Source organism: Mirounga leonina, unplaced genomic scaffold (assembly GCF_011800145.1).
Source record: "Mirounga leonina isolate KUSES-001 unplaced genomic scaffold, KU_Mleo_1.0 Mir_53, whole genome shotgun sequence".
NCBI lineage: Eukaryota > Metazoa > Chordata > Mammalia > Carnivora > Phocidae > Mirounga > Mirounga leonina.
The window spans coordinates 54,545,219-54,571,718 of record NW_023270807.1 but is presented as its reverse complement, the minus strand read 5'-3'; the positions used below and the strand labels follow the sequence as shown (position 1 = coordinate 54,571,718).

Sequence of the window (26,500 nt, the reverse complement as noted above, 5' to 3'; positions counted from 1 at the left end):
TTCTGGGGATTTACTCTGAGGACGTATTCTCCATACTATAAAAAACACATGTGCTGTGAATTGTATAAGACTGTTAAATCACAGACCTGTTCCTCTGAAACAAATAATACATTATATGTTAAAAAAAAAAAAAAGAAGATAGTAGGAAGGGGAAAATGAAGGGGGGAAATCGGTGGGGGAGACGAACCATGAGAGACTATGGACTCTGAGAAACAAACTGAGGGTTTTAGAGGGGAGGGGGTTGGGGGGCTGGGTTAGCCTGGTGGTGGGTATTAAGGAGGGCACATATTCAATGGAGCACTGGGTGTTATATGCAAACAATGAATCATGGAACACTACATCAAAAACTAATGATGTAATGTATGGTGATTAACATAACATAATAAAATAAAAAAACACATGTAACATCTATTGGGACATTAATAATAAAAATAATAATAGCAAAATATTGAAAACAAGTTAGATGCCCTGCAATAGTAGGCAATAGATTTTTATAAACTACTATATATTCGAATGATGGAGTACCATGTAGCTATACAAAAAGACTGAAATGTTTGTAAACTGATAAGGAGTGACTTCCAGGATATATTGTTAAATGAAAAAAAAAAAAAATCTTGCTACCTGTTATGTAGAAATGATAAGAATAAAGAAGATACACATGAAGTGGGTTTCTCTGTGAATGCATTTTAGTGTTTATTTTTGTAAAAGTAACACAAAAATAAAACAGAAATGAATGCAAATGGTTATCTAAAGACAGTGGGAACAAGGTAAAAGAGAAAAGAAATAGAATAAAACTTTGATTAATACACACACTTGCAATATTATGTATGATCTGATATACTGTATAAAATATATAGTATATATTAAATAATGAATTAGTATAAATATATGGACATATTTATTAAATATATTAATGATATATTAATAAAAATGTTTTAAGTGTGTATATTTTAATAAATATATACACATTAATCTATGTATAGTACTTAACTACTATATGTAAAATATTTAATATACTATATATAGTATACTATATATATTATTTAATGTGTGAGCCATATAAATTTTTTGTATAATCAAAAAATTAAGCCAAGAAAATAAAAACATTGTAATTGAATACAAATAGAAATAAATTTAACTATATATCAGATTTATAACACAAATGTGTGTGCATGCACACACACACACTAACTTTTGAAACTAGTATTATGACTATAAACCCTTAGTGGGATATGTTCTAAAGACAAAATAATTTTTTTTTAACTTGAATGTTGATTAGCAAGTTTGCTGTTGGTATAGTGGTGTTAGTATAGTAATTCTAAAAATATTTTGTGGGCACTGTGGGATACACTAAATAAGTAAATATACTGATATTCTTGGGAGTGGGAAAAGTAAGATTCAAACATGGACTGAGGAAACTGTGAAGAACCCTGCAATGTAGATATCAGAATTAAAAATATGTATTTACATATACATATACACATATGTACACACATTTTTTTTTCAGGTATATACCCTGGAAGTGTGGAGAAATGATATACACATGCACACCATGAACCCATATGCTGTTTTCTAAATTCAATTCCCCACTAAAAGGAACTAAGGATCTTTGGAGAAATGGTTGCTTCCATATCTTGGGCATGGAAAATATAAGGTGAACTTGTAATATCCTGCTGAATCAGAAAGCAAGGAAGTAAAACAAAAGAGGTGGGGAATAGGAGAACATTCTTTCTTAAAGGAGGTCTATTAATAACTAAAATGAATGATATAAATAGAAAATAATCCTTTTGCAAGCACTAATGTAATAACTGATTCAACAAGATCAACATGAATACTAAAAATTTTGAATGATATTTTGGTACAGGATATTCATATAATTTTAAGGTATCACCCACAGTTATCTATCAATTGCAAGAGAAAAGTAAATCTTTACAATGGAAGAATCTCAGATACCACCTTAATCAAATAATTAAAGTTAGCATCACCAATAATGGAAAAATTCAGTATTACATGTCTCCTGATTTAATACACTGAGAAGGACACAAGATCATCTGTGTAGTGTTCTTGACAATAATGTTCAGCTTGATTCCAGTAATATAGAAATAGTCAGTAGGAAATTACACAAAATAGGCCTGGACCTTTAAAAAAAAAAAAGTCTCAAGAGTAATGAAAAGTAAGAGAGGAACTGTTTCAAATTAAAAGAAATTAATACAACTAAGTGTACTGAATAATCCCTGATTGAATCATGAGCTTTATCAAAATATAGAAAATGGCATTTAAAAGTGAATTATGCGCTTATCAAAAATAACTATGAGAGATATTAAATGGATAATTGGGAAATTTTTAATATGGGCTGTTACCAGATAATATTCTTGCACTGATGTTCTATATTTTGGGTGTGACAACAACATTAAGGTAATGAAGAAGAATGTCCTTGTGAAGAGATATTTGTTGAAGCATTTAGGGCTGAACTATGATATCTGCAACTGATTTTCAAATGTTTCAGCAAATATGTATCTATATATATGAGAGAGAGATTACAATGCAATAAATTGGTCAACAACCCAGTGAATCTAGATATCTAGATAAAGAGCATGTAAGTGTTCATAACATTATTTTTTTAGTTTATCCGTAAGTTTACTTTTTTTTTCAAAATAAAAACTTGGAAAAGTTTTTAAAGCATTTAACATTAATAAACTAAAAAAAGCATTAACTTGGAAGAGTTTAAAAATTATTTTAAGCTGCACAAGACTATCTAAGGCAACATAATATAATGACATGAAGGTTATTTAACGGTCTCTTAGCACCTAAACAAGAACAATGAAAAAGGAAGCATTTACATTTGGTTAGCACGTCACTATCTCTAGATTAAAGAGAGATTCCTATCAGAAGTAGAAATACAATTTTCTCATATATTGTCATCATCCACCAAATACATGTAGCAATTCACAAGAACGCTCAGCCTTCAGTTAACTGTAGAAGCATACTGTAGTAGATTTTGTAGTAAACAGAAGTTGGGCTGAAGTCATAAATTTAATAATAGCAAAATCACTAATTAACTTCCACCTTGGCATCAGGGAGCACTGGCTTTAAGTTCTACTTCTATTACTCACTAGACCCAGAGTCACCATTTAACTTATTCAGACCACACATTTCTTATCTATAGAATGTGAATATGAACACCAAGTTCATCCCTGGCTCTGAAGAATTATAGGTTAATTAATAGGTATCATATAATAGCACAGTGTCTGACCAAATTAGGGGTTCCATAAATGTTAGTTGAATATGAATCTGGTATTGTTTAACAAAATCAATGGTGTAACTTGAACTTGGTTCTTTCTATACTAATATAGCCATAGGTGTTGTCGCCAAGAGAGAATATATTGAATTTCATAAGTATGTACTCCCCAGTAGAGATATATCTTCAATTAAAATTTGTATAAAATGACAGTTCTCAAGAAGACACAAGGCCATATGTAAACTAATAAAGAAATTCTCATCTCTAATTGATCCACAAACAGGTTTTTAATTACTGCATTTTTCTAATAGCTATTCAGCTATGACATTGGTACTATTGAAATTAAAACATTACAAACTATTGTTATTCCCAATATATAAATATAACTAAAAGTAATTTTACCTCTTATAAATTTACCTCTGTAGTTCCCCTTTTATACAGAAATATGCCCAAATTATTAGAATAGAATTCTCTAACACATGAATGAAGCAGGTGGTAATCTATGTAGCATATTTTGAGAAATGTCACGGCAGAAAGATCCCTAGTCCCTTTCACCTAAAGATAACAAAAAGGTGCTACAGTGGATAACTCTACAGAAAAAAAAAAAAAAAAAAGTAGTTGAAAAGCCCCTCCCACCCGCAAAATTATTTTAATTGTTTGCATCTTTTTAAAATATGCTCCAGTGGGAATAGGTGTATAAAAAGAGCTGTGGGCATGAAAAGAAGGCAGATCCTCTAACTCACTATTTTTCCAGAGGCTAAACCATGTTATATAAATAGTAGATTACAGAGCCAAACAGAGCACCTTGAGTGGCTGAGCTGTAGAAAAGACTCCTCTCCCACCTACCTACTCTTATTAAATACACATCAGTCTCTGTGTGTAATCACTGATTTGTGCAGACATGCTATTTTACAACTGAGGAAGAAGAGAAATATTTATCTGGGGCTAAGAGCTACTAACTCGGGGAAGACAAGAATAATGGAGGGGATAGCATCAATTTCCTGCCTGACCCATCCAAGTGTGAGCACCTGATTCTAGAGGTTCCAGAGGGAAAGGTCGGAAGGTGACAGAACTGTCTTATGAGAGATTTACAGTGATTCTTAGAGGGCTTACAAGACAGAAGCTGCTGGAATGTCTTCATGAGAGTCTTTGTCTAACTCTTGGCACAAGTGAAATTCTGAGTTGGGAAAAAGACTTTCTCTCTGGTGTTTCCCTCCACTCAGGGCTGGCAGCTTTGGGGGCAGCTGCACCTGAGGAAGAAAGGAGGGTGACTGTCAGCCCTTTGTGAAGCAGTTCTGTGTGTGGAGACACCAGAATGGAGAACAACAGAAAGAAGATTTAGTCATGTGGGAAAACATGGGATTGTGAGCACATGTGAGGCTTCTGTGCCATTAATCTATACCACATGCTGTCATTGGGTCAGTCTTCCTCAAAGAACCCCTTCATTCTTAGAAAAAAAAAAATAGTTGTTGTTGTTGTTTTTTTATATATTTCTGTACTATAAGATAAAGAAAACTTTCTAATCACAACCTTCCAAAATGTGGCCTCAACTAATTCCCATTAATTTTCTATAAGATTCCGCTATAATCAGTGTTCCCAAATATGTTTGCTACTCTCTTTCCTCCTAGTTCCTTACCTTTGATTAAAGTATATCATTTCCTGAACTTGGTATATAGCCTCCCACATCCTCTCCTGCCCTTCTAAATAGAAACCAGGTCAAGTACCAGCAGTTCCATAAACCCTTCACAGCCTTCAACAAATCAAGCAGTGGATCTTCTGCTTCTCCAAAACTATGGCATCAATTGTCCAAATTCAGATATTATGCATTGCAAACTGAAAAATAAATGCTTGAGACTTCATAGACTATATACTGTTTGGTAAGATCTTTTCTTCTGTTGCTTATTTTTGGCCTTTGTACTTTATTTTAGTCTGGCTTTCTCATTTAGAAAGGAAGTTTCCTGATGACAGGGTCTGTGCTGCTTTCATCTTGCATCTTCCACAGTGCTGAGCATAGAGAGGGCCTCTATAAATATTTTTGGTGCATAGATTAATTCATTTATCCAGCATGGTATTGAGAAAAAAAAAACAAAAGGAATATCTGGTGTGACAACTGCACCACATTTTGAGATGTTACTCTATTCTGTCCAGAAAAATCTCTTCATTTCTAATCTTATGTTTCTAGTCATTGAGGTAAAGTCAAATAAGCAGGCCACAGTCCACTAGCATTTAACAGCAAAAATTTCCCACCCCACAAACAAAATTATCAAAGAGAGAAAATGCTCACGGTCACTTCTTCATCAGGTTTAACAACAGTGAATATTTGTAATATATGTAAGGTAGAATCTATCTAAACAAAGCATCATCTTCTTTTTACTATCCATTATGAATAATTTTAAAGAGATTTAATAACACAGAATTGCCAGGAAACTTAAGCTCTAAATAAGCTCTTTATACTTATCTTTAAAATGTACTTTTATGTACTAAAATAAAGACTCCTCTCTCCAAGTTCGTTGATTAGTCAACTCAACTGCACTGGCAGAAAGACCAAAATGTTTTGCTTGGTCTTCCACCTCCTTATTCATGAAGAATCAAAATTATAGTTGTCACATTAAAATCATCAGCTGCTTAAAACTCCCGTTTATATAATAGTCAAAGATTATTAAGAACTGATGGTTATTAAACGTGAAATTACAGGATATGTATTTTATTTTAATAGTCTCTCATGTGCATCAAAAAGCATTGCTTTCTCTTCTTGTCTGAAACCCTCCGTCTTTTATTGTTTAGTAATACATTAACGTTATAAATACTTATGTCATAAAATGTGCAATAGGAAAAAAAGTCTCTTTGTTTATCATTAGCATGAGAAATCAGTCCCATGTTCAATTCAAAACATTTCAAGACAAAAAGAAACCACCGATCTCCAACCTCCAGTGCAGGAGAAACTAAGCAGGAAGAGTTGCCTCCGATGGTTTTTAAAACAATATAGAAAACTGGATGGATGGGGAGGGAAAGCAACGAGTTGATTCACATGACCAGGGTGAAAAGAAAAACAAACATTATAGTTGCAAAAACATATATTCCATAACAAGTTCTTAAGACTCCCAGGTGCAACATCAGCATCGCTGGAGTCTCGATTTTTATTGTAATCTTGTGGCTTTTTATTTGTAACTTATATGAAAAGAATCATATTGATTGGGGCAGATTTAACTCAGTAAAACCTATTCTACTGAGATTGTCTGTGCTAGGTGATTTTATCAAGTTCTCTTTTGGTTTCATTTTCTTCCTCATCCCTATTCCCAGGGGAGGCTGCAGCCCAGCTTGCAGAGCAAATTGCCCTAAATTGAGTTCTTTCTCTGGCATAGACAGGGCTGCCTTTGGCTCCTTGGCTTGAAAACTTTATGCATTCTTTTTTCCTTCTTCCTTAACAATCCCCTTCCCTTTTTCCAATTAAAATGGAGAAGTTTGCACCAGTACCTGCTCCCAATTAAATGAATACTGTATTACCAGCCGTACTCTCGGATCTTCTTTACCCTCCCTTCATTAGCCTTATTCCTCTGAGGCTGCCTGGCTGTCTGCCAGGGACTTATGGCAAGAATTCAAAATCTTGCACACTTTATCCCCTCCAAATCATTCTTGAATATAAGCAGTCTGCTCCTTAGGCCCAGCATGAGAAATCCAAGAACGTGTTCAAAATGGATAGGGGGTGGGGAGGGAGAGAAGAGAAAAATGATTTATTTAAAAGGCAAAAAGCCTATGCAAAGAAAGACAAGCTAAGAGAGGTTAAGCTTCCCAGTTAATTGACCTTAGTTTCTTTCTTAAAAGCATGAATAGGAAGAACAACAAATGACAGTTCGAGGGCCTTGCTTTATTTCTGAGTGCCTTCGTGCCTACAGGAAGTACATCATCATCTTCACACCTCAGGCATGCCGGCTCCCCAACACTCAGATTACGCACCATGACCGAAATAGCCAACCTTGGAAGCTTAGGCAACTGTTTTTTCAATAAAGATCAACATGGAATTTTCCAACAAATGTGAGCGCTGTGGGGCCATTGCATCAGCCATTCTCAACTGACCCTCGGAATCAGTAAGTGTGCGTCAAGCTGTCATGAATGATGACCCAGGTGTCAGGCCACAGAAACAAACAGGCATTCTGTTTGCTTCCACTGCTTTCAGAAACTGCAAATTCCATTTACAGAGTCTTTGAACATATTTTAGCAGAATATGTGATCAAATCCAAATTCTCATACATACCATCTGTGTGACCTTGGGCAAGTTATTTAACTTCTCTGAGTCTCGTGGTCTTCATTTCTAAAACAGGGATAATAACTGTATCTAGCACCAAATGCTAGATAAGGTAAGGAGAACATGGAAACTACTTAGCACAATTCCTGGCACATGGTACATAGCTAGTGTGAACTCTTACTATTATTGCTACTAATACTGATACTAAGCAAAAATATACCGTATGATCTGACAGAACTTTTGGAGCCTTTCCCAGAATGTGGCAAGGGCTAAGGACAATGGTAGATGATTTTTAATTTTACAAAATGAAATAAATGTGCTATTGGACTCTCAGAAACTGACCCTCATTTGGCACAGACCCCAACACAGCTATGGCATCCACTAAGGTCGTTATAAGAAAAACCTTACATTTAGTGGTAATTATATCAAATTCTTCAAGCACCTTAGAAAATGTGTAGTCATTCTTGACTTTTTCTAAGGACAATACATGATTGAACACTTTAAAACAGACATCACTAAAGTCAATTTGACTCAGTTCTGAGAATTAACATAGAATTTAATTTATCTCTTAGTGAGAAACTCTGAAGGCATGCTATAGGGCCACAGTTTACCACTTTAAAACCAAATTACTAAATCTTAATAATCTAATTACTAACATAATTACTAAATCTTTTAAGTGATTATATTGATGAAAAGACAAAGAAAATTTATACTTATGAAAGGGGATAAATATTATAAACACATTTGCACTGACCATTTTTATCTCCCACAACAGAAACAACTCTTTTCTCTGCACGGCTACAAGAATATTGCCTGATTTGTAAGAAATATACCATGTTGTCTGAGAAACCCAAGGCAGCAGACTATGCTTTCAATACAGAAAGGGACTTTATAAATAACATTTTTTTGATTCATCAAATCCAAGTCCAATTTCACAGAGCATTTTGTACAACTATTAGGAATGCAAATATTGGAATCAGAGAGCTGAAGTTGTATTCCAGCTTTACCCTTTGCTTGCTGGATGCAACCTCTAGAAAGTTACATTAACTTCTCAGATTCTCAACTCCTCAAATATAAAACAGGGCTAATAACACATGGGATGTCATTGCAAGAATTACATTTCACATGTTTAACTTGAGCCATAAGAAGCTCTCTACTTTTATCATCATCATCATCACTATGATTACTGTCAAGTTGTTCCTTTTTTTTTTAACTTTTTAAAGGTTAGTTCTTAAAATAGGGAAAGAACGTGAAATATGAAGAAAGTGGTTTTGAAATATGTCATCAAATGCTGCTGGAATTGCATTGAACCCAGTAGAATTAACACACACTCACTGGTTCAGATCATGCATATTTGAGGAAAATTAATTGGAATGGTTTTTAGAGATGATGGTGTTAAGGCATGAATTGTGAAATCTACTACATCCAGTAAGTTATCTAAATTGTTACTTAACAAAAAGACATAATCACATGCACTTGCACATAAGATATAAACAAGGTTACAGAGCAACGGCAGAGTCAGAGGACTTAAGCTCAGGTCTGCCAACTGGAGGTAAAGGTCTCTCAGGTGATATTTATATTCATAATTCAGAGATGTCATGTTACCTGGTTACATGAGGGGATAAAAAACTCAAAAAGAGAGTATGACATTTTCCATTGTTGTACTATCACAGGCATTTTTATATTACAAAATTAATTTTTAAAAAAATTTACTCTAAACCAGAAGTGTCACAGGTATATTCCCTGAAACCAGCCCTCCTGTTATAGATCCTGTCTTGGTGAATGGCACTACCATCCACCCATGCCAGAAATTTGAGAACCATACTGATATCTTCCCCTTCAATAAGTCACTTGTACTAACAATTTTATTTCCATAACACTGACCAAAGCTGAATTTTCCTTCAATGTCTGCTCATACTGCCTTAATTCAGGGCCTCATGTCTAAACTCCCAACTACTCTCCTTGAGCCCAGCTTTCCCACTCATTCCATATTCCACTCTCTACTCCTCTACATTCTCATTAAATGACCTTCCTAAACAATCTCATTGTGCTACTCCCCAACTTGAAACCTTCAATCTCACGTCAGATGCTCCTCAACCAGGACCCTGTATGCCTGTCTCTCCCCACTCTCATCCTCAGTCAATGCCCACTCACTCATTCCCCGTGCCTTCTGCATCAGCAATCTTCGTCTTCATCTTTGCTTACCATTCTTTAGCTTGTGCTGTACTTCCAGTCTGCAATGCCATTATTTTTTCCACTCAGCCTAAATATTTGTTTAGTGTTTGAAAAGAAACTAAATGTAAACTCTATATAGACCTATTAGATGAAGGTTGTGTCAGTTACTGAGACAAGTGTGTTAAAATCTCTTTGGATTGTGGTTTATTGATCTCCCATATAGTTCTATCCATTTATGCTATATATATGTATATAATATATATATATATATTAAAGATTTTATTTATTTATTTGAGAGAGAGAGCGAGCGAGGAAGAACAGAGGAGGAGCAGAGAGGAAGCAGAGGGGTAGGGAGAGAGACAAGCAGACTCCATGCTGAGGACAAAGCCCAACACAGGGCTCAATCCCAGAACCCCGAGACCATGACCTGAGCCAAAGCCAAAAATTGGACACTTGACCAACTGAGCCACCCAGGCATCCCTATGCTTTATATATTTTTAATAATATTATTAGGTATATGTAATTTTTAAATATACAAACATATATATGTTCCACTTAACTTTATATTAGTTTAAAATCTATTTTGTATAATAATGGCACAGTTACAGCTTTCTTCTGATTACCATTGATTTGGGATAATTTTTCCATCCTTTTACTTTCATCTTTATTGTGTCTTTATGTTTTAAGTATGAATCTTTAGATAGCATACAACTGGGATTTTAAAAATCCAGTCTGACCATTTCTATCTTTTAGTTGCAGAGTTCACTCTGCATTAATCGGGATTACTGACCTATTTGAATTTATTTCACTTAATTCATGCACCTGAGACTGACCTATTTGATCTTCCTTCTCTTTCTTTTTTCTCTGTCTCCTTAATTCCTTCCAGAAGCATTTCCTGAGCAACTACAAAATTGAAAGCATTATTCCAGGCATTGTAGATCAGACCTGAAGAGGAGAGACAAAACCCTTGCACTCAAGGAGATTACATTCTAGTGGGAGAGGACAAACAATGGATAAGTAAACAATTGAATAGTACTTTAAATAGATGTTAATGGCGATATAAAATAAAATATATTTTATTCTTACTGTCTTTATTCTTTTCCAAAAATCAATTTTTCTTCCCAGGCTACAAAAGTAGCTTTGTAATGGTTCTCTCCTCCTATTTCTCCTCTTCTGATACATCTGCTTCACTGGTGGTCTTATAATTCAAATATTATGAGCTTCAGACCCTCCGCATCTCCCTGTTGACTATTTCACTGAACAAAAATACCTTAGCCTGACATTCAAAGTCCTCTACAAAATGGCTCAGCCTGTTTTCTAGCTTTTTCTTCCATATATCCTTATATATCCTCTATTCTACTCTCCAGCTAAATGAATTAGTTAATTTCTATTACCAAACATATCTAGTTATTTTTTTTTCCTGACTCTTACTCTACTTTCTCATGTCCTCCATTGGATTCTCTCTCCTTTCCACTTTCATCAAAGCATAATTTGAAATGTTACTTTCCCAAAACACCCTTCATGATTCTATATATTTGTGTGCTCTCCCTCTTCTGAATTCTATAGCACTATTTTTTACCTTTTTAAAGGGTACCATCCTATTTTTTCTCACTTACTATAAGGTAAACTTCTTAATGGTAGGACTTTTTCTTACTCATTTTGATTTTTTTTTTCATTTTGATTTTTAAACAGTGCTAAGTACACTGTTCTGAATGTAACACATGAGCAGTAAATAACTCTTTTTCTTTCAAATTTTTATTTAAATTCCAGTTAGTTAACATACAGTGCACTATTAATATCAGGGGTAGAATTTAGTGATTCATCATTTACATAGAATGCCCAGTGCTCATCATAACAAGTGCCCTCCTTAATACCCGTCACCATCCAACCCACCCCCCCATGAGCAATTGCACTAATTTTAGGTATTTACCCAAAGAATACAAAAACACTGATGTGAAGGGACACATGCACCCTGATGTTTATAGCAGCATTATCAACAATAGCCAAATTATGGAAAGAACCCAAATGTCCATCAACTGATGAATGTATAAAGAATATTCCACATAATGGAATATTATTACTCAGCCATAAAAGAGTAGTAAATAACTCTTGAATTAAATTAACAATTGTGTGTAAGCTTGGCTACTACCTTATACTATCTTTATCCTAACAGGCAAAAAATGTCAATAAATGGCCAACATATAAAAAACTGTTGCCTCATTCTGGAGAAAATTGTTTTGATAAGTAAACACCTCAAATGATTAAACAGCTTCAGTTAAATTGTAAAAACTAACTAGGCAATAGAAATATATTGAAATATATCCATATTTACTTAGTTCAAGTGATGAGTAAAAGTACATCTTGCTTGCTGGGAGTGGAGGATGTAAGAAGGGAGAAGGGAAAAAGCTGAAGAGTAATTACTTTAGATATGACATATTAAGAGTTCCTTGAAAATGTGGACACATTATTAACAGACTCATTCAACATTTTTCAGTAAACATGCATGGAGTACCTACTACATGCAAAGCAAGCACTGTGCTAAGCCCAGGGAGTACAAAGATGAGTAAGATTTAATATTTGCCTTCAAGTAGCTGGAGCTTAGTGAGAAAAAAGATAAATAAACAGATAGAGGAAAATGAAGTAAGTATTACAACAGAAAGATCTACAAAGTAAAACTGGAGGGAGAACTCAGGCAGGAGGCTCTGTAAAGGTTTCAGGTGAATTAGCTCTTCTACTAAGAAAACAGCAGGAAACCTGGAAAAAGCAGGCCTTTATACTTTCATAGTATTTATGCCCTTTTTAACTTGCAGATATTATAGTGATAAATTGATATTTTAAATAGTATTAATGTCACGCTATGGAGGTATCACTATCTTTTGCATGAACTGCTTTAAGGTATCTTATAAACTTTTGATTAAGCATCACAGTAGATGCATGCATTTATTTATTCATCATCCTTATAAAACCACACTAAACTAAATGTGAAAGAATTTTAAAACTTATTAAGCCCATTAAGATAAAAAAAATAGGAGAGGAAAAGATATCAGATAAGTAATATCAAAAACATTTCTGGGGGGGCGGAGCAAGATGGCAGAGGAGTAGGAGACCTGGATTTCGTCTCCTCTCAGGAATTCAGCTGGATAGGGATCAAACCATTCTGAACACCTACAAACCCAAAAGGAGATCGAAGAAAGGAATAGCAACAACTCTGAACAGAAAAGCGACCACTTTCTGGAAGGTAGGACGTGCGGAGAAGTGAATCCGAGGCAATATTCAGGAGGATAGACGGCGGGAGAGGGGCCTCCATCGGCCGCTTCTGGCAAGTGATAGAGCCGAGGAGCACAAAATCGGAACTTTTAAAAGTCTGCTCCACCGAGGGACGTCACTCCGGTGGCTAAGCGGGGGGTGGAACCCTCCGGGACAGTGTGGTCTCAGGACCCTCGGGGTCACAGAAAGACCGGGGGTGCCTGAGTGCGGCAGAGCTCCCAGGTAACAGAGCAGGGAAGCCGGCTGCAGAGGCGGAGCCCAGGCGCGGGCTCTCAGCTCGGGGTTGCCATAAACTGTGATCCGCGGCACAGTCGGGCCCCTGCTCCTCCAGCAGGGACCCAACAAGCGGCAGATCCGGGGAGACTCACCTTCCTCCCCTGGGAGGAGCCGCGCGGGAGGGCACCGCAGGGATCTGCTGGGTTTGGAGACTCCACCCGGGGTCGGGTGCCAGAGATAGAAACACGCGGTCACAGGCTGGGTGAGCACAGAGTGCAGCCGGAGACCGGGGAGACAGGAGTGACTGACAGCTTTTCTCTGGGGGCTCACTGAGGAGTGGGGCCCCGAGTTCTCAGCTCCTCCGGGGTGGAGATTGGGAGGCCACCATTTTCACTCTCCGCCTCCAAAGCTGTACGGAAAGCTCGCAGGGAACAAAAGCCCCGGAGAGCAAACCCGAGCAGATTAGCCGGGAGGGGGCAAGGGTCGGGCAATTCTGCCTCCAGGAAAGACGTTTGGAAACCACGGCAACAGGCCCCTCCCCAGAAGATCAGCGAGAACAGCCAGCCAAGACCAAGTTTACCGATCAATGAGAACCGCAGAACTCCAGCGCTAGGGGAATACTGCACATAGAATTCATGGCTTTTTTACCATGATTCTTTAGTCTTTCAAAGTTAATTTTCTTTTAACTGTCTTTTTTTTTTTTCTTTTTGGATTTTTCTTTTTCCCTTTTTCAACCAACATCTTATCAATCCTTTTAAAAAAAAGCATTTTTATTTTTCATTTTTAGAGTCATATTCTATCCCTTCATAGTAGTTACCCGTATTTTTGGCTTATATATATAAGTTGTTCTCTCTTTAAAATTTTGAGATAGTTTCTTCTAACATTAAAATATACCCTAAATCTCTAGTATATGGTGTTTTCTATTCCCTTGCCTGATCACATCCTCTCCCTTTTTTTTCTTTTTTCTTTTTTTAAATCCTCTTCTTTCTTTTTTCAAACAACTTCTTATCAATTCCTTTTATAAAATTTTTTATAATTTCCATCTTTACAGTCATATTCCATCCCTTCATCATAACAACCCTTATTTTTATACATATATAAGTTTTTCTTTCTTTAAAATTTTGGGAGGCACTTTCTTCTAAAAGACCAAAATACACCCCAAATCTAGTGTGTGGCACTGATCTATATACCAGCCTGATCATATTTGATCACATTCTGTTTTTGTTGTTGTTGTTGTTGTTTTATTTTGTTTGTATTTGTTTTTATCTTTATCTTTTTCTTTTTTTCTTTCTCTTTTTTCTCTTTCCCTTTTTTTTCCCACTGCTTCAGGTCTTTTCTGATTTGTTTAGAGTATATTTTCTGGGGACGTTGTTACTCTGCTAGCATTTTGTTCTCTCATTAATCTATTCTCCTCTGCACAAAATGACAAGATGGAAAAAATCACCTCAACAAAAAGAACAAGAGGTAGTACCTACTGCCAGGGACCTACTCAATACAGACATTAGTACGATGTCAGATCTAGAGTTCAGAATCATCACTTTAAAGATACTAGCTGGGCTTGAAAAAAATATGGAAGTTATTAGAGAAACCCTTTCTGGAGAAGTAAAAGAACTAAAATCCAACCAAGTAGAAATCAAAAAGGCTATTAATGAGGTGCAATCAAAAATGGGGGCACTAACTGCTAGAATAAATGAGGCAGAAGAGAGAATCAGTAATATAGAAGATGAAATGATGGAAAATAAAGAAGCTAAGAAAAAGAGAGATAAACAACTACTGGATCACGAGGGCAGAATTTGAGAGATAAGCGATACCATAAGACGAAACAACATTAGAATAATTGGGATCCCAGAAGAAGAAGAAAGAGAGAGAGGGGCAGAAGGTATAATGGAGCAAATTATAGCAGAGAACTTCCCTAATTTGGGGAAGGAAACAGGCATGAAAATCCAGGAAGCACAGAGAACCCCTCTCAAAATCAATAAAAATAGGTCAACACCCCAACATCTAATAGTAAAACTTACAAGTCTCATAGACAAAGAGAAAATCCTGAAAGCAGCTCAGGAGAAGAGATATGTAACCTACAAGGGTAGAAACATTAGATTGGCAACAGACCTATTCACAGAGACCTGGCAGGCCAGAAAGGACTGGCAGGATATATTCAGAGCACTAAATGAGAAAAATATGCAGCCAAGAATACTCTATCCAGTTAGGCTGTCATTGAAAATTGAAGGAGAGATAAAAAGCTTCCAGGACAAACAAAAACTAAAGGAATTTGCAAACACAAAACCAGCCCTACAGGAAATCTTGAAAGGGGTCCTCTAAGCAAAGAGAGAGCCTAAAAGCAACATAGACCAGAAAGGAACACAGACAATATACAGTAACAGTCACCTTACAGGCAATACAATGGCACTAAATTCCTATCTTTCAATAGTTACCCTGAATGTAAATGGGCTCAATGCCCCAATCAAAAGACACAGACTATCAGACTGGATTAAAAAACAGGACCCATCGATATGCTGTCTGCAAGAGACTCATTTTAGAACCAAAGACACCCCCATATTGAAAGTGAGGGGGTGGAAAACCATTTACCATGCTAATGGACACCAAAAGAAAGCTGGGGTGGCAATCCTTATATCAGACAAATTAGATTTTAAACCAAAGACTGTAATAAGAGATGAGGAAGGACATTATATCCTACTTAAAGGATCTATCCAACAAGAAGATCTAACAATTGTAAATATCTATGCCCCTAACATGGGAGCAGCCAATTATATACGGCAATTAATAACAAAAGCAAAGAAACACATCGACAACAATACAATAATAGTGGGGGACTTTAACACCCTCCTCTCTGAAATGGACAGATCATCTAAGCAAAAGATCAACAAGGAAATAAAGACTTTAAATGACACACTGGACCAAATGGACTTCACAGACATATTCAGAACATTCCACCCCAAAGCAACGGAATACACATTCTTCTCTAGTGCCCATGGAACATTCTCCAGAATAGATCACATCCTAGGTCATAAATCAGGTCTCGACTGGTACCAAAAGACTGGGATCATTCCCTGCCTATTTTCAGACCACAATGCTTTGAAACTAGAACTCAATCACAAGAGGAAAGTCGGAAGGAACTCAAATACATGGAGGCTAAAGAGCATCCTACTGAAGAATGAATGGGTCAACCAGGAAATTAAAGAAGAATTAAAAAAATACATGGAAACCAATGAAAATGAAAACACAACTATTCAAAATCTTTGGGATGCAGCAAAGGCAGTCCTAAGAGGAAAGTATATAGCAATACAAGCCTTTCTCAAGAAACAAGAAAGGTCTCAAGTACACAACCTAACCCTCCACCTAAAGGAGCTGGAGAAAGAACAGCAAATAAAGCCTAAACCCAGCAGGAGAAGAGAAATTGTAAAGATCAGAGCAGAAATCAGTGAAATAGAAACTAAAAGAACAGTAGAACAGATCAACGAAACTAGGAGCTGGTTCTTTGAAAGAATTAACAAGATTGATAAACCCCTGGCCAGGTTATCAAAAAGAAAAGAGAAATGACCCAAATCAACAAAATCATGAATGAAAGAGGAGAGATCACAACCAACACCAAAGAAATACAAACAATTATAAGAACATATTATGAGCAACTCTATGCCAGCAAATTAGATAACCTGGAAGAAATGGAGGCATTCCTAGAGATGTATCAACTACCAAAACTGAACCAGGATGAAATAGAAAACCTGAACAGACCTATAACCACTAAGGAAATTGAAGCAGTCATCAAAAATCTCCCAAAAAACAAAAGCCCAGGGCCAGATGGCTTCCAAGGGGAATTCTACCAAACATTTCAAGAAGAATTAATACCTATTCTTCTGAAACTGTTCCAAAAAATAGAAATGGAAGGAAAACTTCCAAACTCATTTTATGAGGCCAGCATTACCTTGATCCCAAAACCAGACAAAGACCCCATCAAAAAGGAGAATTACAGACCAATATCCCTGATGAACATGGATGCAAAAATTCTCACCAAAATACTAGCCAATAGGATCCAACAGTACATTAAAAGGATTATTCACCATGACCAAGTGGGATTTATCCCTGGGCTGCAAGGTTGGTTCAACATCCGCAAATCAATCAATGTGATACAATACATTAACAAAAGAAAGAACAAGAATCATATGATCCTCTCAATAGATGCAGAAAAAGCTTTTGACAAAGTACAGCATCCTTTCTTGATCAAAACTCTTCAGAGTATAGGGATTGAGGGTACATACCTCAATATCATAAAAGCCATCTATGAAAAACCTACAGCAAATATCATTCTCAATGGGGAAAAACTGAGAGCTTTCCCCCTAAGGTCAGGAACGTGGCAGGGATGTCCACTATCACCACTGCTATTCAACATAGTATTGGAAGTCCTAGCCACAGCAATCAGACAACAAAAAGAAATCAAAGGCATGCAAATTGGCAAAGAAGAAGTCAAACTCTCACTCTTTGCAGATGATATGATACTTTATGTGGAAAACCCCAAAAACTCCACCCCAAAACTGCTAGAACTCATACAGGAATTCAGTAAAGTGGCAGGATATAAAATCAATGCACAGAAGTCAGTGGCATTCCTATACACCAACAACAAGACAGAAGAAAGAGAAATTAAGGAGTCGATCCCATTTACAATTGCACCCAAAACCATAAGATACCTAGGAATAAATCTAACCAAAGAGACAAAGGATCTTTACTCAGAAAACTATAAAATACTCATGAAAGAAAATGAGGAAGACACAAAGAAATGGAAAAATGTTCCATGCTCATGGATTGGAAGAACAAATATTGTGAAGATGTCAATGCCAGCTAGAGCAATCTACACATTCAATGCAATCCCCATCAAAATACCATCTACTTTTTTCAAAGAAATGGAACAAATAATCCTAAAATTTGTATGGAACCAGAGAAGACCCCGCATAGCCAGAGGAATGTTGAAAAAGAAAAGCAAAGCTGGCGGCATCACAATTCCGGACTTCAAGCTCTATTACAAAGCTGTCATCATCAAGACAGCATGGTACTGGCACAAAAACAGACACATAGATCAATGGAACCGAATAGAGAGCCCAGAAATGGACCCTCAACTCTAGGGTCAACTCATCTTTGACAAAGCAGGAAAGAATGTCCAATGGAAAAAAGACAGTCTCTTCAACAAATGGTGTTGGGAAAACTGGATAGCCACATGCAGAAGAATGAAACTGGACCATTTCCTTACACCACACACAAAAATAGACTCAAAATGGTTGGAAGACCTCAATGTGAGACAGGAGTCCATCAAAATCCTAAAGGAGAACACAGGCAGCAACCTCTTTGACCTCAGCTGCAGCAACTTCTTCCTAGAAACATCGCCAAAGGCAAGGGAAGCAAGGGCAAAAATGAACTATTGGGACTTCATCAAGATAAAAAGCTTTTGCAAAGCAAAGGAAACAGTCAACAAAACCAAAGACAACCGACAGAATGGGAGAAGATATTTGCAAATGACATATCAGATAAAGGGCTAGTATCCAAAATCTATAAAGAACTCATCAAACTCAACACCCAAAGAACAAAGAATCCAATCAAGAAATGGGCAGAAGACATGAACAGACATTTTTCCAAAGAAGAAATCCAAATGGCCAACAGACACATGAAAAAGTGCTCAATATCGCTCAGCATCAGGGAAATCCAAATCAAAACCTCAATGAGATACCACCTCACACCAGTCAGAATGGCTAAAATTAACAAGTCAGGAAATGACAGATGTTGGCAAGGATGCAGAGAAAGGGGAACCCTCCTACACTGTTGGTGGGAATGCAAGCTGGTGCAGCCACTCTGGAAAACACTATGGAGGTTCCTCAAAAAGTTGAAAATAGAGCTACCATATGATCCAGCAATTGCACTACTGGGTATTTACCCCAAAGATACAAAAGTGGGGATCCGAAGGGCTACGTGCACCCCGATGTTTATAGCAGCAATGTCCACAATAGCCAAACTGTGGAAAGAGCCAAGATGTCCATCGACAGATGAATGGATAAAGAAGATGTGGTATATATATACAATGGAATATTATGCAGCCATCAAAAGGAATGAGATCTTGCCATTTGCAACGACGTGGATGGAACTGGAGGGTATTATGTTGAGTGAAATAAGTCAAACAGAGAAAGACATGTATCATATGATCTCACTGATATGAGGAATTCTTAATCTCAGGAAACAAACTGAGGGTTGCTGGAGTGGGGGGTGGGGTGGGAGGGATGGGGTGACTGGGTGATAGACACTGGGGAGGGTATGTGCTCTGGTAAGCACTGTGAATTGTGCAAGACTGTTGAATCTCAGATCTGTACCTCTGAAACAAGTAATGCAATATATGTTAAGAAAAAAAAGAAGAAGAAGAAGGTAGCGGGAGGGGAAGAATGAAGCGGGTAGCGGGAGGGGAAGAATGAAGTCGGAGGGGTAGACGAACCATGAGAGACGATGGACTCTGAAAAACAAACAGGGTTCTAGAGGGGGGGGGTGGGAGGATGGGTTAGCCTGGTGGTGGGTATTGAGGAGGGCACATTCTGCATGGAGCACTGGGTGTTATGCACAAACAATGAATCATGGAACACTTCATCTAAAACTAATGATGTAATGTATGGGGATTAACATAAGAATAAAAAAAATTGTATTGCAAATAAGACGTGAGAGCTAGTAAGGTAGGGTAGGGTTTGGAAATGCTATGCTGGAATCCCTTAAATCAGGCATACATAAAGCCAAATAACCCCAATTCTTCATTAAAACAGAAATTCTTTGTGTGGTGAGATTGATCACTTTATGCAAAGGAAAATCACAAACATGAAATAAAATGAGCTTCATCATTAAAAAAAAAAATTCTGAAATGTAGGAAGACGGATGAATAGTGAAAATTCAATAATTGGCTCAAAATTCACAAATCTATGTCTGAAATGATCACTGAATCCCTACAAATGAAAAAAGATAAAACCTAATCTTCTCCTCAGCAGGCATAATCATTTTATATACCCAAAATAACCCATCCCAAAGCAAAAAAATAACCATTTGCACAATATTCACATGGTACAGATATATACAACAATTCCAAATCTATTTCCAGAAGCATTGAAAGTTCTAAATTTTTGATGCAACCACTAGCTTAACTAGCAAACATTTCAAAGTTCTGGGTTTCTCTTGAGAGGATACTACCCTGCCTCAAGAGCAGAGAGAAGGAATTCCTAATATGTTACCTTCTTAAAAACTGGATGAAAGAGATGCTAATATGCAATGGGAAAGTTTCCCACATATATTCATATATTTTATGGTCTATCATTTGTTAATATTTAAACTAATTGATAACATACTGAATTTTGTTTTTTTCTCACTGACGTAAACCTCTTGGATTTAACTCAGAGTCATGTCCATCAAAGCCTTTCTGGGGCCAAACAATGAGCCTGTACACATAAGACAATTCCAAGAAAGATATTTTCTAATCTTAACCAAACATTCCCCTTTCCTCCTCAGCTTGAAACTACAGGGTAAGTTAATTCCAATACAAGAACCATTACAAAATCATTTTAGAAGACCACTGACAACAGTAAAATTGGTCTCATTATCTCAGTGTACTCACACATTTTGTGCACAGGCTCAGGACATAAGGAGTCAAAACCACCTCTGATGCTTCCTGACAGATTGAAGATGAACCAGATTCCACAGGGGTGCACACGACAAGGACATCTAGAAGTCAAACAACAAAAAATTAACATCTCCAGTTTCTGTCTGTGCAGATACAGGAGCAACTCTGAGATTTTTAAACTCTGAGTGTACCATCAAGAGAATCAAGTCCATTTTTTTGTTATGCTCTGTTATATTTCAAGATTTCATCAAAAATAGCATCATACTCTGACACCAGATCTTCTATGTCAAAAACTTACTCCTCAGTTTTCATTTCAAGAGGGATAGAATTTCACATAGGATGTTGGCTTTTCATGAAGATTTATAATGTTATAAATCTTGAATGTTATAATTAAACTTTAACTCATTCACAGAAAGAACATCTTAAAATGTCTAGTAGTAGGGTTAAGAAGCAAGCTTTGAGGAGCTGGTACCAGTTGGAGTCAAGTTTCTTACAAATAAAAATGGGATAATACTAGCACCTACTTCATGATGAAGATGTAGATTAAACTTAAGCATAGTATCTGACATATGATGTTTTAAAAAAAATGACACTTATTATTTTAATTATTAGTCCCCAATCACACAGAAAACAAGCTACAGTTTTATGGGGGCTTGGGGTTTTCTGTTTTGTTTTATTTTACTTTTTAAAATTTGTCTTGTGTTGTTTTATTTTGTATTGCTTTTCTTTTTGGTTTTATCCTTTTCTTGTTCTTTTTGTTTGTTTCTTCTTCATTTTTTTCTTCTCCTTTTTCTTTTTCCTTTTTTAAATTTTTCTCTTAATTTATTATTTTATTTTATTATTATTTTTTCATTATTTTTTCTGTGAAAAGCCATGGTTTAAAAGAGTAACTAGCATATATGCCACAGCTCCAGCCAGCCTGCAAAGGTCACCAAGTATGCAGTCTGCATAGGGGACATTATACACAAGACCCCTCCTCCAATTTCAGAAGTAGCCATTTTGCCTAATCCATAGAAACAAACACAGAAAGTCAAGCAAAATGGAGGAACAAAGGAATATGCTCCAAATGAAAGAACAAGAGAAAAACTCAGAAAAAGAACTAAATGAAACAAAGATAAGCAATATGCCTGATAAAGTTCTTAAAGTAATGATTGTAAAGATACTCACTGAAGAAAAGAATGGAAGAACTCATTGAGACCTTCAATAAGGAGATAGAAAATACTAAAACCAATCAAAATTGAAGAATACAATAACTGAAATAAAAAACACACTAGAGAGAATCAACTAGAGAGAATCACACTAGAGAGAATCAACACTAGAATAGAGGATGCAGAAGAACATATCAATGTTCTGGAAGACTGGGTAATGGAAAGTACACAAGCTGAACAGCAAAGAGAAAATAATTTTTAAAAATGAGAATTGATTAAGACATCTTTTGAACATTAGGTGAACAAACATTCACATTAAAGGGGTCCCAGAAGAAGAAGAGAGATAGAGAATGTAGAAAACTTATGTGAGGAAATAATAACTGAAAACTTCCTAACCTAGGGAGGGAAGGGAGTAGCAGGATATATTCAATGTGATGAAAGAAAAAAACCTACAACCAAGAGTACTCTACCAAGTAAGGTTATCATTCAGATTTGAAGGAGATATAAAGTTTCCAAGACAAACAAAAGATAAAGGAGTTTATCACCACTAAACCAGAATTACAAGAAATGTTAAAGGAATTTCAAGTGGAAAAGAAATGGTTATAATTAGACATAAGAAAAATATGAATAAAAAGATGTAAACTATGAGAACATATACATAAAATGTGGAGAAGTGGGTATAAAAAGAAGAGAAGGAGGAAAAGAAAAACTTTATTTGTTTTTTTCTTGTTTCTTGTTTGTTTTTAGAATGTGTTTGAACTTAAAGGGCTGTCAAATTAATATGAACTGCTATTTATTTATGATGTTATATATGAATCTTGTGGTAACCACAAACCCAAAATCTATATGGATACACAAAAAATAAAGAGAAAGAAATCCAGGGCGCCTGGGTGGCTCAGTCGTTAAGCAGCTGCCTTCGGCTCAGGTCATGATCCCAGAGTCCTGGGATCAAGTCCCACATCAGGCTCCCTGCTCAGTGGGAAGCCTGCTTCTCCCTCTCCCACTCCCCCTGCTTGTGTTCCTGCCTCTGTCTCTGTCAAATAAATAAATAAAATCTAAAAAAAAAAAAAAAAAATCTTAAAAAAAAAAAGAGAGAAAGAAATCCAAACAAAACACTGTAGACACTCATTAATCACAAATAAAGAGAGCAAAAGAAGAAACAGAGAGGATCTACAAAAACAACCAGAAAACAAATTTTTAAAATGGCAATAAGTACATACCTATCCATAATAACATTAAATGTAAGTGGCCTAAATGCTCCAATCAAAAGACAGAGTAGAAGAATGGAGGGAAAAAAAAAAAAAAACTAAGACCCATCTACATGCTGACTAAGTTCAAACTTGAAAAACCCACAGCAAATCATCCTCAATGGTAAAAAACTAAGAGATTCCCCTCTAAGGACCAAGAACAAGACAAGAATGTCCATTCTTACCACTTTTGTTCAACATAGTACTAGAAGTCCTAACCACAGTGATCAGACAAGAAAAAAAAATAAGAGGCACCATATTGGTAAAGAAGTTAAACTCCCACTATTTGCAGATGATGTGATACTACACACAGCCTAAAGAGTCCACCAAAAAACTACTAGAAGTAATAAACAAATTCAGTAAAGTGGCAGGATACAAAATTAATACCCAGTAGTCTTTATATATAATAACAACAAAGTTGCAGAAAGAGACATGTAGGAAGTAATTCACTTACAATTGCACCTAAAATAATAAAATACCTAGGAATAAACTTAACCAAGGAGGTGAAAGACCTATACTCTGAAAACTCTAAAACATTAGTGAAAGAAATTGAAGATGACACAAACAAGTGGAAAGATATTCCATGTTCATTGTTTGGAACAATTAATATTGTCAAATGTCTGTATTACCCAAAGCAATCTACAGATTCAGTGCAATCCCTATCAAAAAACCAATGGCATTTTTAATAAAACTAGAACAATACTAAAATTGTATGGTACAACAAAAGACCCCAAATAGCCAAAACAATCTTGAGAAAGAATAAAGCTGAGGGTATAACAATCTGATACCAAGATATATTACAAAGCTATAGTAACCAAAACAGTATGGTACTGACACAAAAACTTAATGCATAGGTCAATGTGATAAGGAAAATACGGTATGTATTGGTACACACACACACACACACACACACACACACACACACAGAGGAATATTATATAGCCAGAAAAAGGGATGAGATTGTGACATTTGAGACAACATGGATGGATCTAGAAAGTGTTATGCTATGCTATAGATCAGACTGAGAAAGACAGAACCATATAATTACACTCATAAATGGAATCTAAAAAAAAAAGAATAAACAAAAAGCAAAATCATAACTATAAAAAGAGAGAGCAAATTGATGCTTGTCAGAAGGGAGGGGGATTGGGCATTGGCAAAATGTGTGAAGGGTAATGGGAAATACAGGTCTCCAGTTATGGAATACATAAGTCACAGGAATAAAAAGCAGAGTATAAGGAATACAGTCAATATTGTAATAGCGATTTAATGGGTTATATGTTAGCTATACTTGTTGTGAACATAGCATAATGCATAAACTTGTCAAATCACTATGTTGTACACCTGAAACTAATGTAACATTGTATGTCAACTATATTCAAATAAAAACATTTTTTGAAGGAATATAATAACAGAAAAAAATGATCATCTTAATTGATGCAGGAAAATTGTTTTATGAAATCTAATACTCTTTCATGATAAATACATTCAACAAACTGAGAAGAAAATTTCATGTTAAATAAACATTTTAAAGGGCATTTATGAACAACTCATGGCCAAAATTATATTCAATAATGAAAGACCAAAAATTTTCCCCTTAAGGTCGACAAGATGATGATGCCCGCTTTCACCATTTGTATTCAATACTGCACTGGATGCTCTAGCCATAGTAATTAGGCATGAAAAAAAAATCTGTCCAAATTAGAAAAAAAGGAACAAAATTACTTTTATCCACGGACAGAACTTGGCTGCAGGTTGTAAAACTCCTCTGTGCCCATGCCTGCAACCAGCCTTTAGCAAGACTAAATCATGCAAGTCACATTTAAACTTTCAGTAACCCTGCTTTGGATGAGAAGGAAAGGATAATAAAATATAACCTTGATTGCTCTCTACTGCTTATGATGCTGAAACTTCCATCTCATTGTACATTTAAAAATAAAAGTAAGGCTAGGCCTAATACAAGGTCAACTCTAACTTTTTCAAGAATGCAAAATAAGAGCTAACTTCCTCACTTCCCAGAAGCCATGATTCTTTCTATTTTAATAGCTTCATTCAAGGTATAGAAACCAGCGGTCAGTTGTCAATCTTCCCATAAGACATCAAGCACCCTTGATACTTGGATGCCTGCTGGGAGAGTCCCTAGAGCTCCATTTTGGTGACTGTTCTTATCTACCCCAATAGTTTATTACAAGAGAGAAACCCATTTATGCATCTCCCTCTATGGTGGCAGGGAGAGGAGGAAAATTTATATGAGTGTGAGAGAGAGAGTGTGTGTGTGTGTGTAAGTCATGTATAACTTGTATAGGTGCTGAGTACTATATATGTATATATTACCCAGGCAATTTATAATTTTCTCAGCAACCTTGAATGAAGGTATTATTGTGTTTGCCTTATAAAATAGAAACTGGGGATTCAAAATAACTTGCTAAATGCACAGAACACACAGAGGACTATACTAGTATTTGGATCCATACCATGTGACTATAAATCCTGTATTGTTTCCATTCTACCACACTCTACCAATGTGGCCACTACTTTAAAAAAAGAAAAAAGAAAAAAGAAAGAAAGAAAAAGCAGTTATATCGAGTTTAAGATTAAGGAACAGGGGCGCCTGGGTGGCTCAGTTGTTTAAGCAACTGCCTTCAGCTCAGGTCATGATCCTGGAGTCCTGGGATCGAGTCCCGCATCGGGCTCCCTGCTCAGCGGGGAGTCTGCTTCTCCCTCTGACTCTCCCCCTCTCATGCTCTCTATCACTGTCTCTCTCAATAAATAAAAAAAAAAAATTAAAAAAAAAAAGATTAAGGAACAGTTAACAACTTTTTAAAACCTGGATCTATGAAATAAATTAATTATGCATCATTTCTTAAGAAATTCCTTTAATCTGCTAATCAAAACATATGTAATATGAACCCAGTTTCCACTATGTTTGAAACACATTTTATTCATGTTAAACAGGAGGCATGTTTTATCCCCTGCTCCTTTCCTTGATATAAGAGATGATCACATATAGGTACTGTATAGATACTGTTCTCAACACAGCTACAAAAGGCAATTAAACTGAGCTTAGTAATTTTACAGTTTTGTTTCCAGCCTCAAATGGAATAAGGCTACATGTGAACCCCCCTTTTATGGGATCTTACTGAGATCAGAAAGGAATTATTCATTGATTAAGGCACAGTAAATCTCCCACACACTAAGACTAATTTATTGAGCTATAAACTATGGTGCAATCACTGTTGTGCTATTGTTCATTCACACACAAGAAGAAAATTATAGATACCACTTAGAAAAAAATACTGACACCAAGGAATATTTTGT

At 36.0% G+C, this 26,500-nt stretch overlaps 1 protein-coding gene across 1 annotated transcript in view; it reads right to left on the bottom strand.

The window, feature by feature from the left end:
- Window positions 1-26,500, bottom strand: part of LOC118001450 — a 469,207-nt gene that overhangs the window by 171,533 nt on the left and 271,174 nt on the right. Inside the window, exon 6 of the mRNA XM_034991563.1 lies at window positions 20,782-20,888. Coding sequence (XP_034847454.1) covers window positions 20,782-20,888 — 107 coding nt within the window. The remainder of the gene's footprint in view (window positions 1-20,781; window positions 20,889-26,500) is intronic.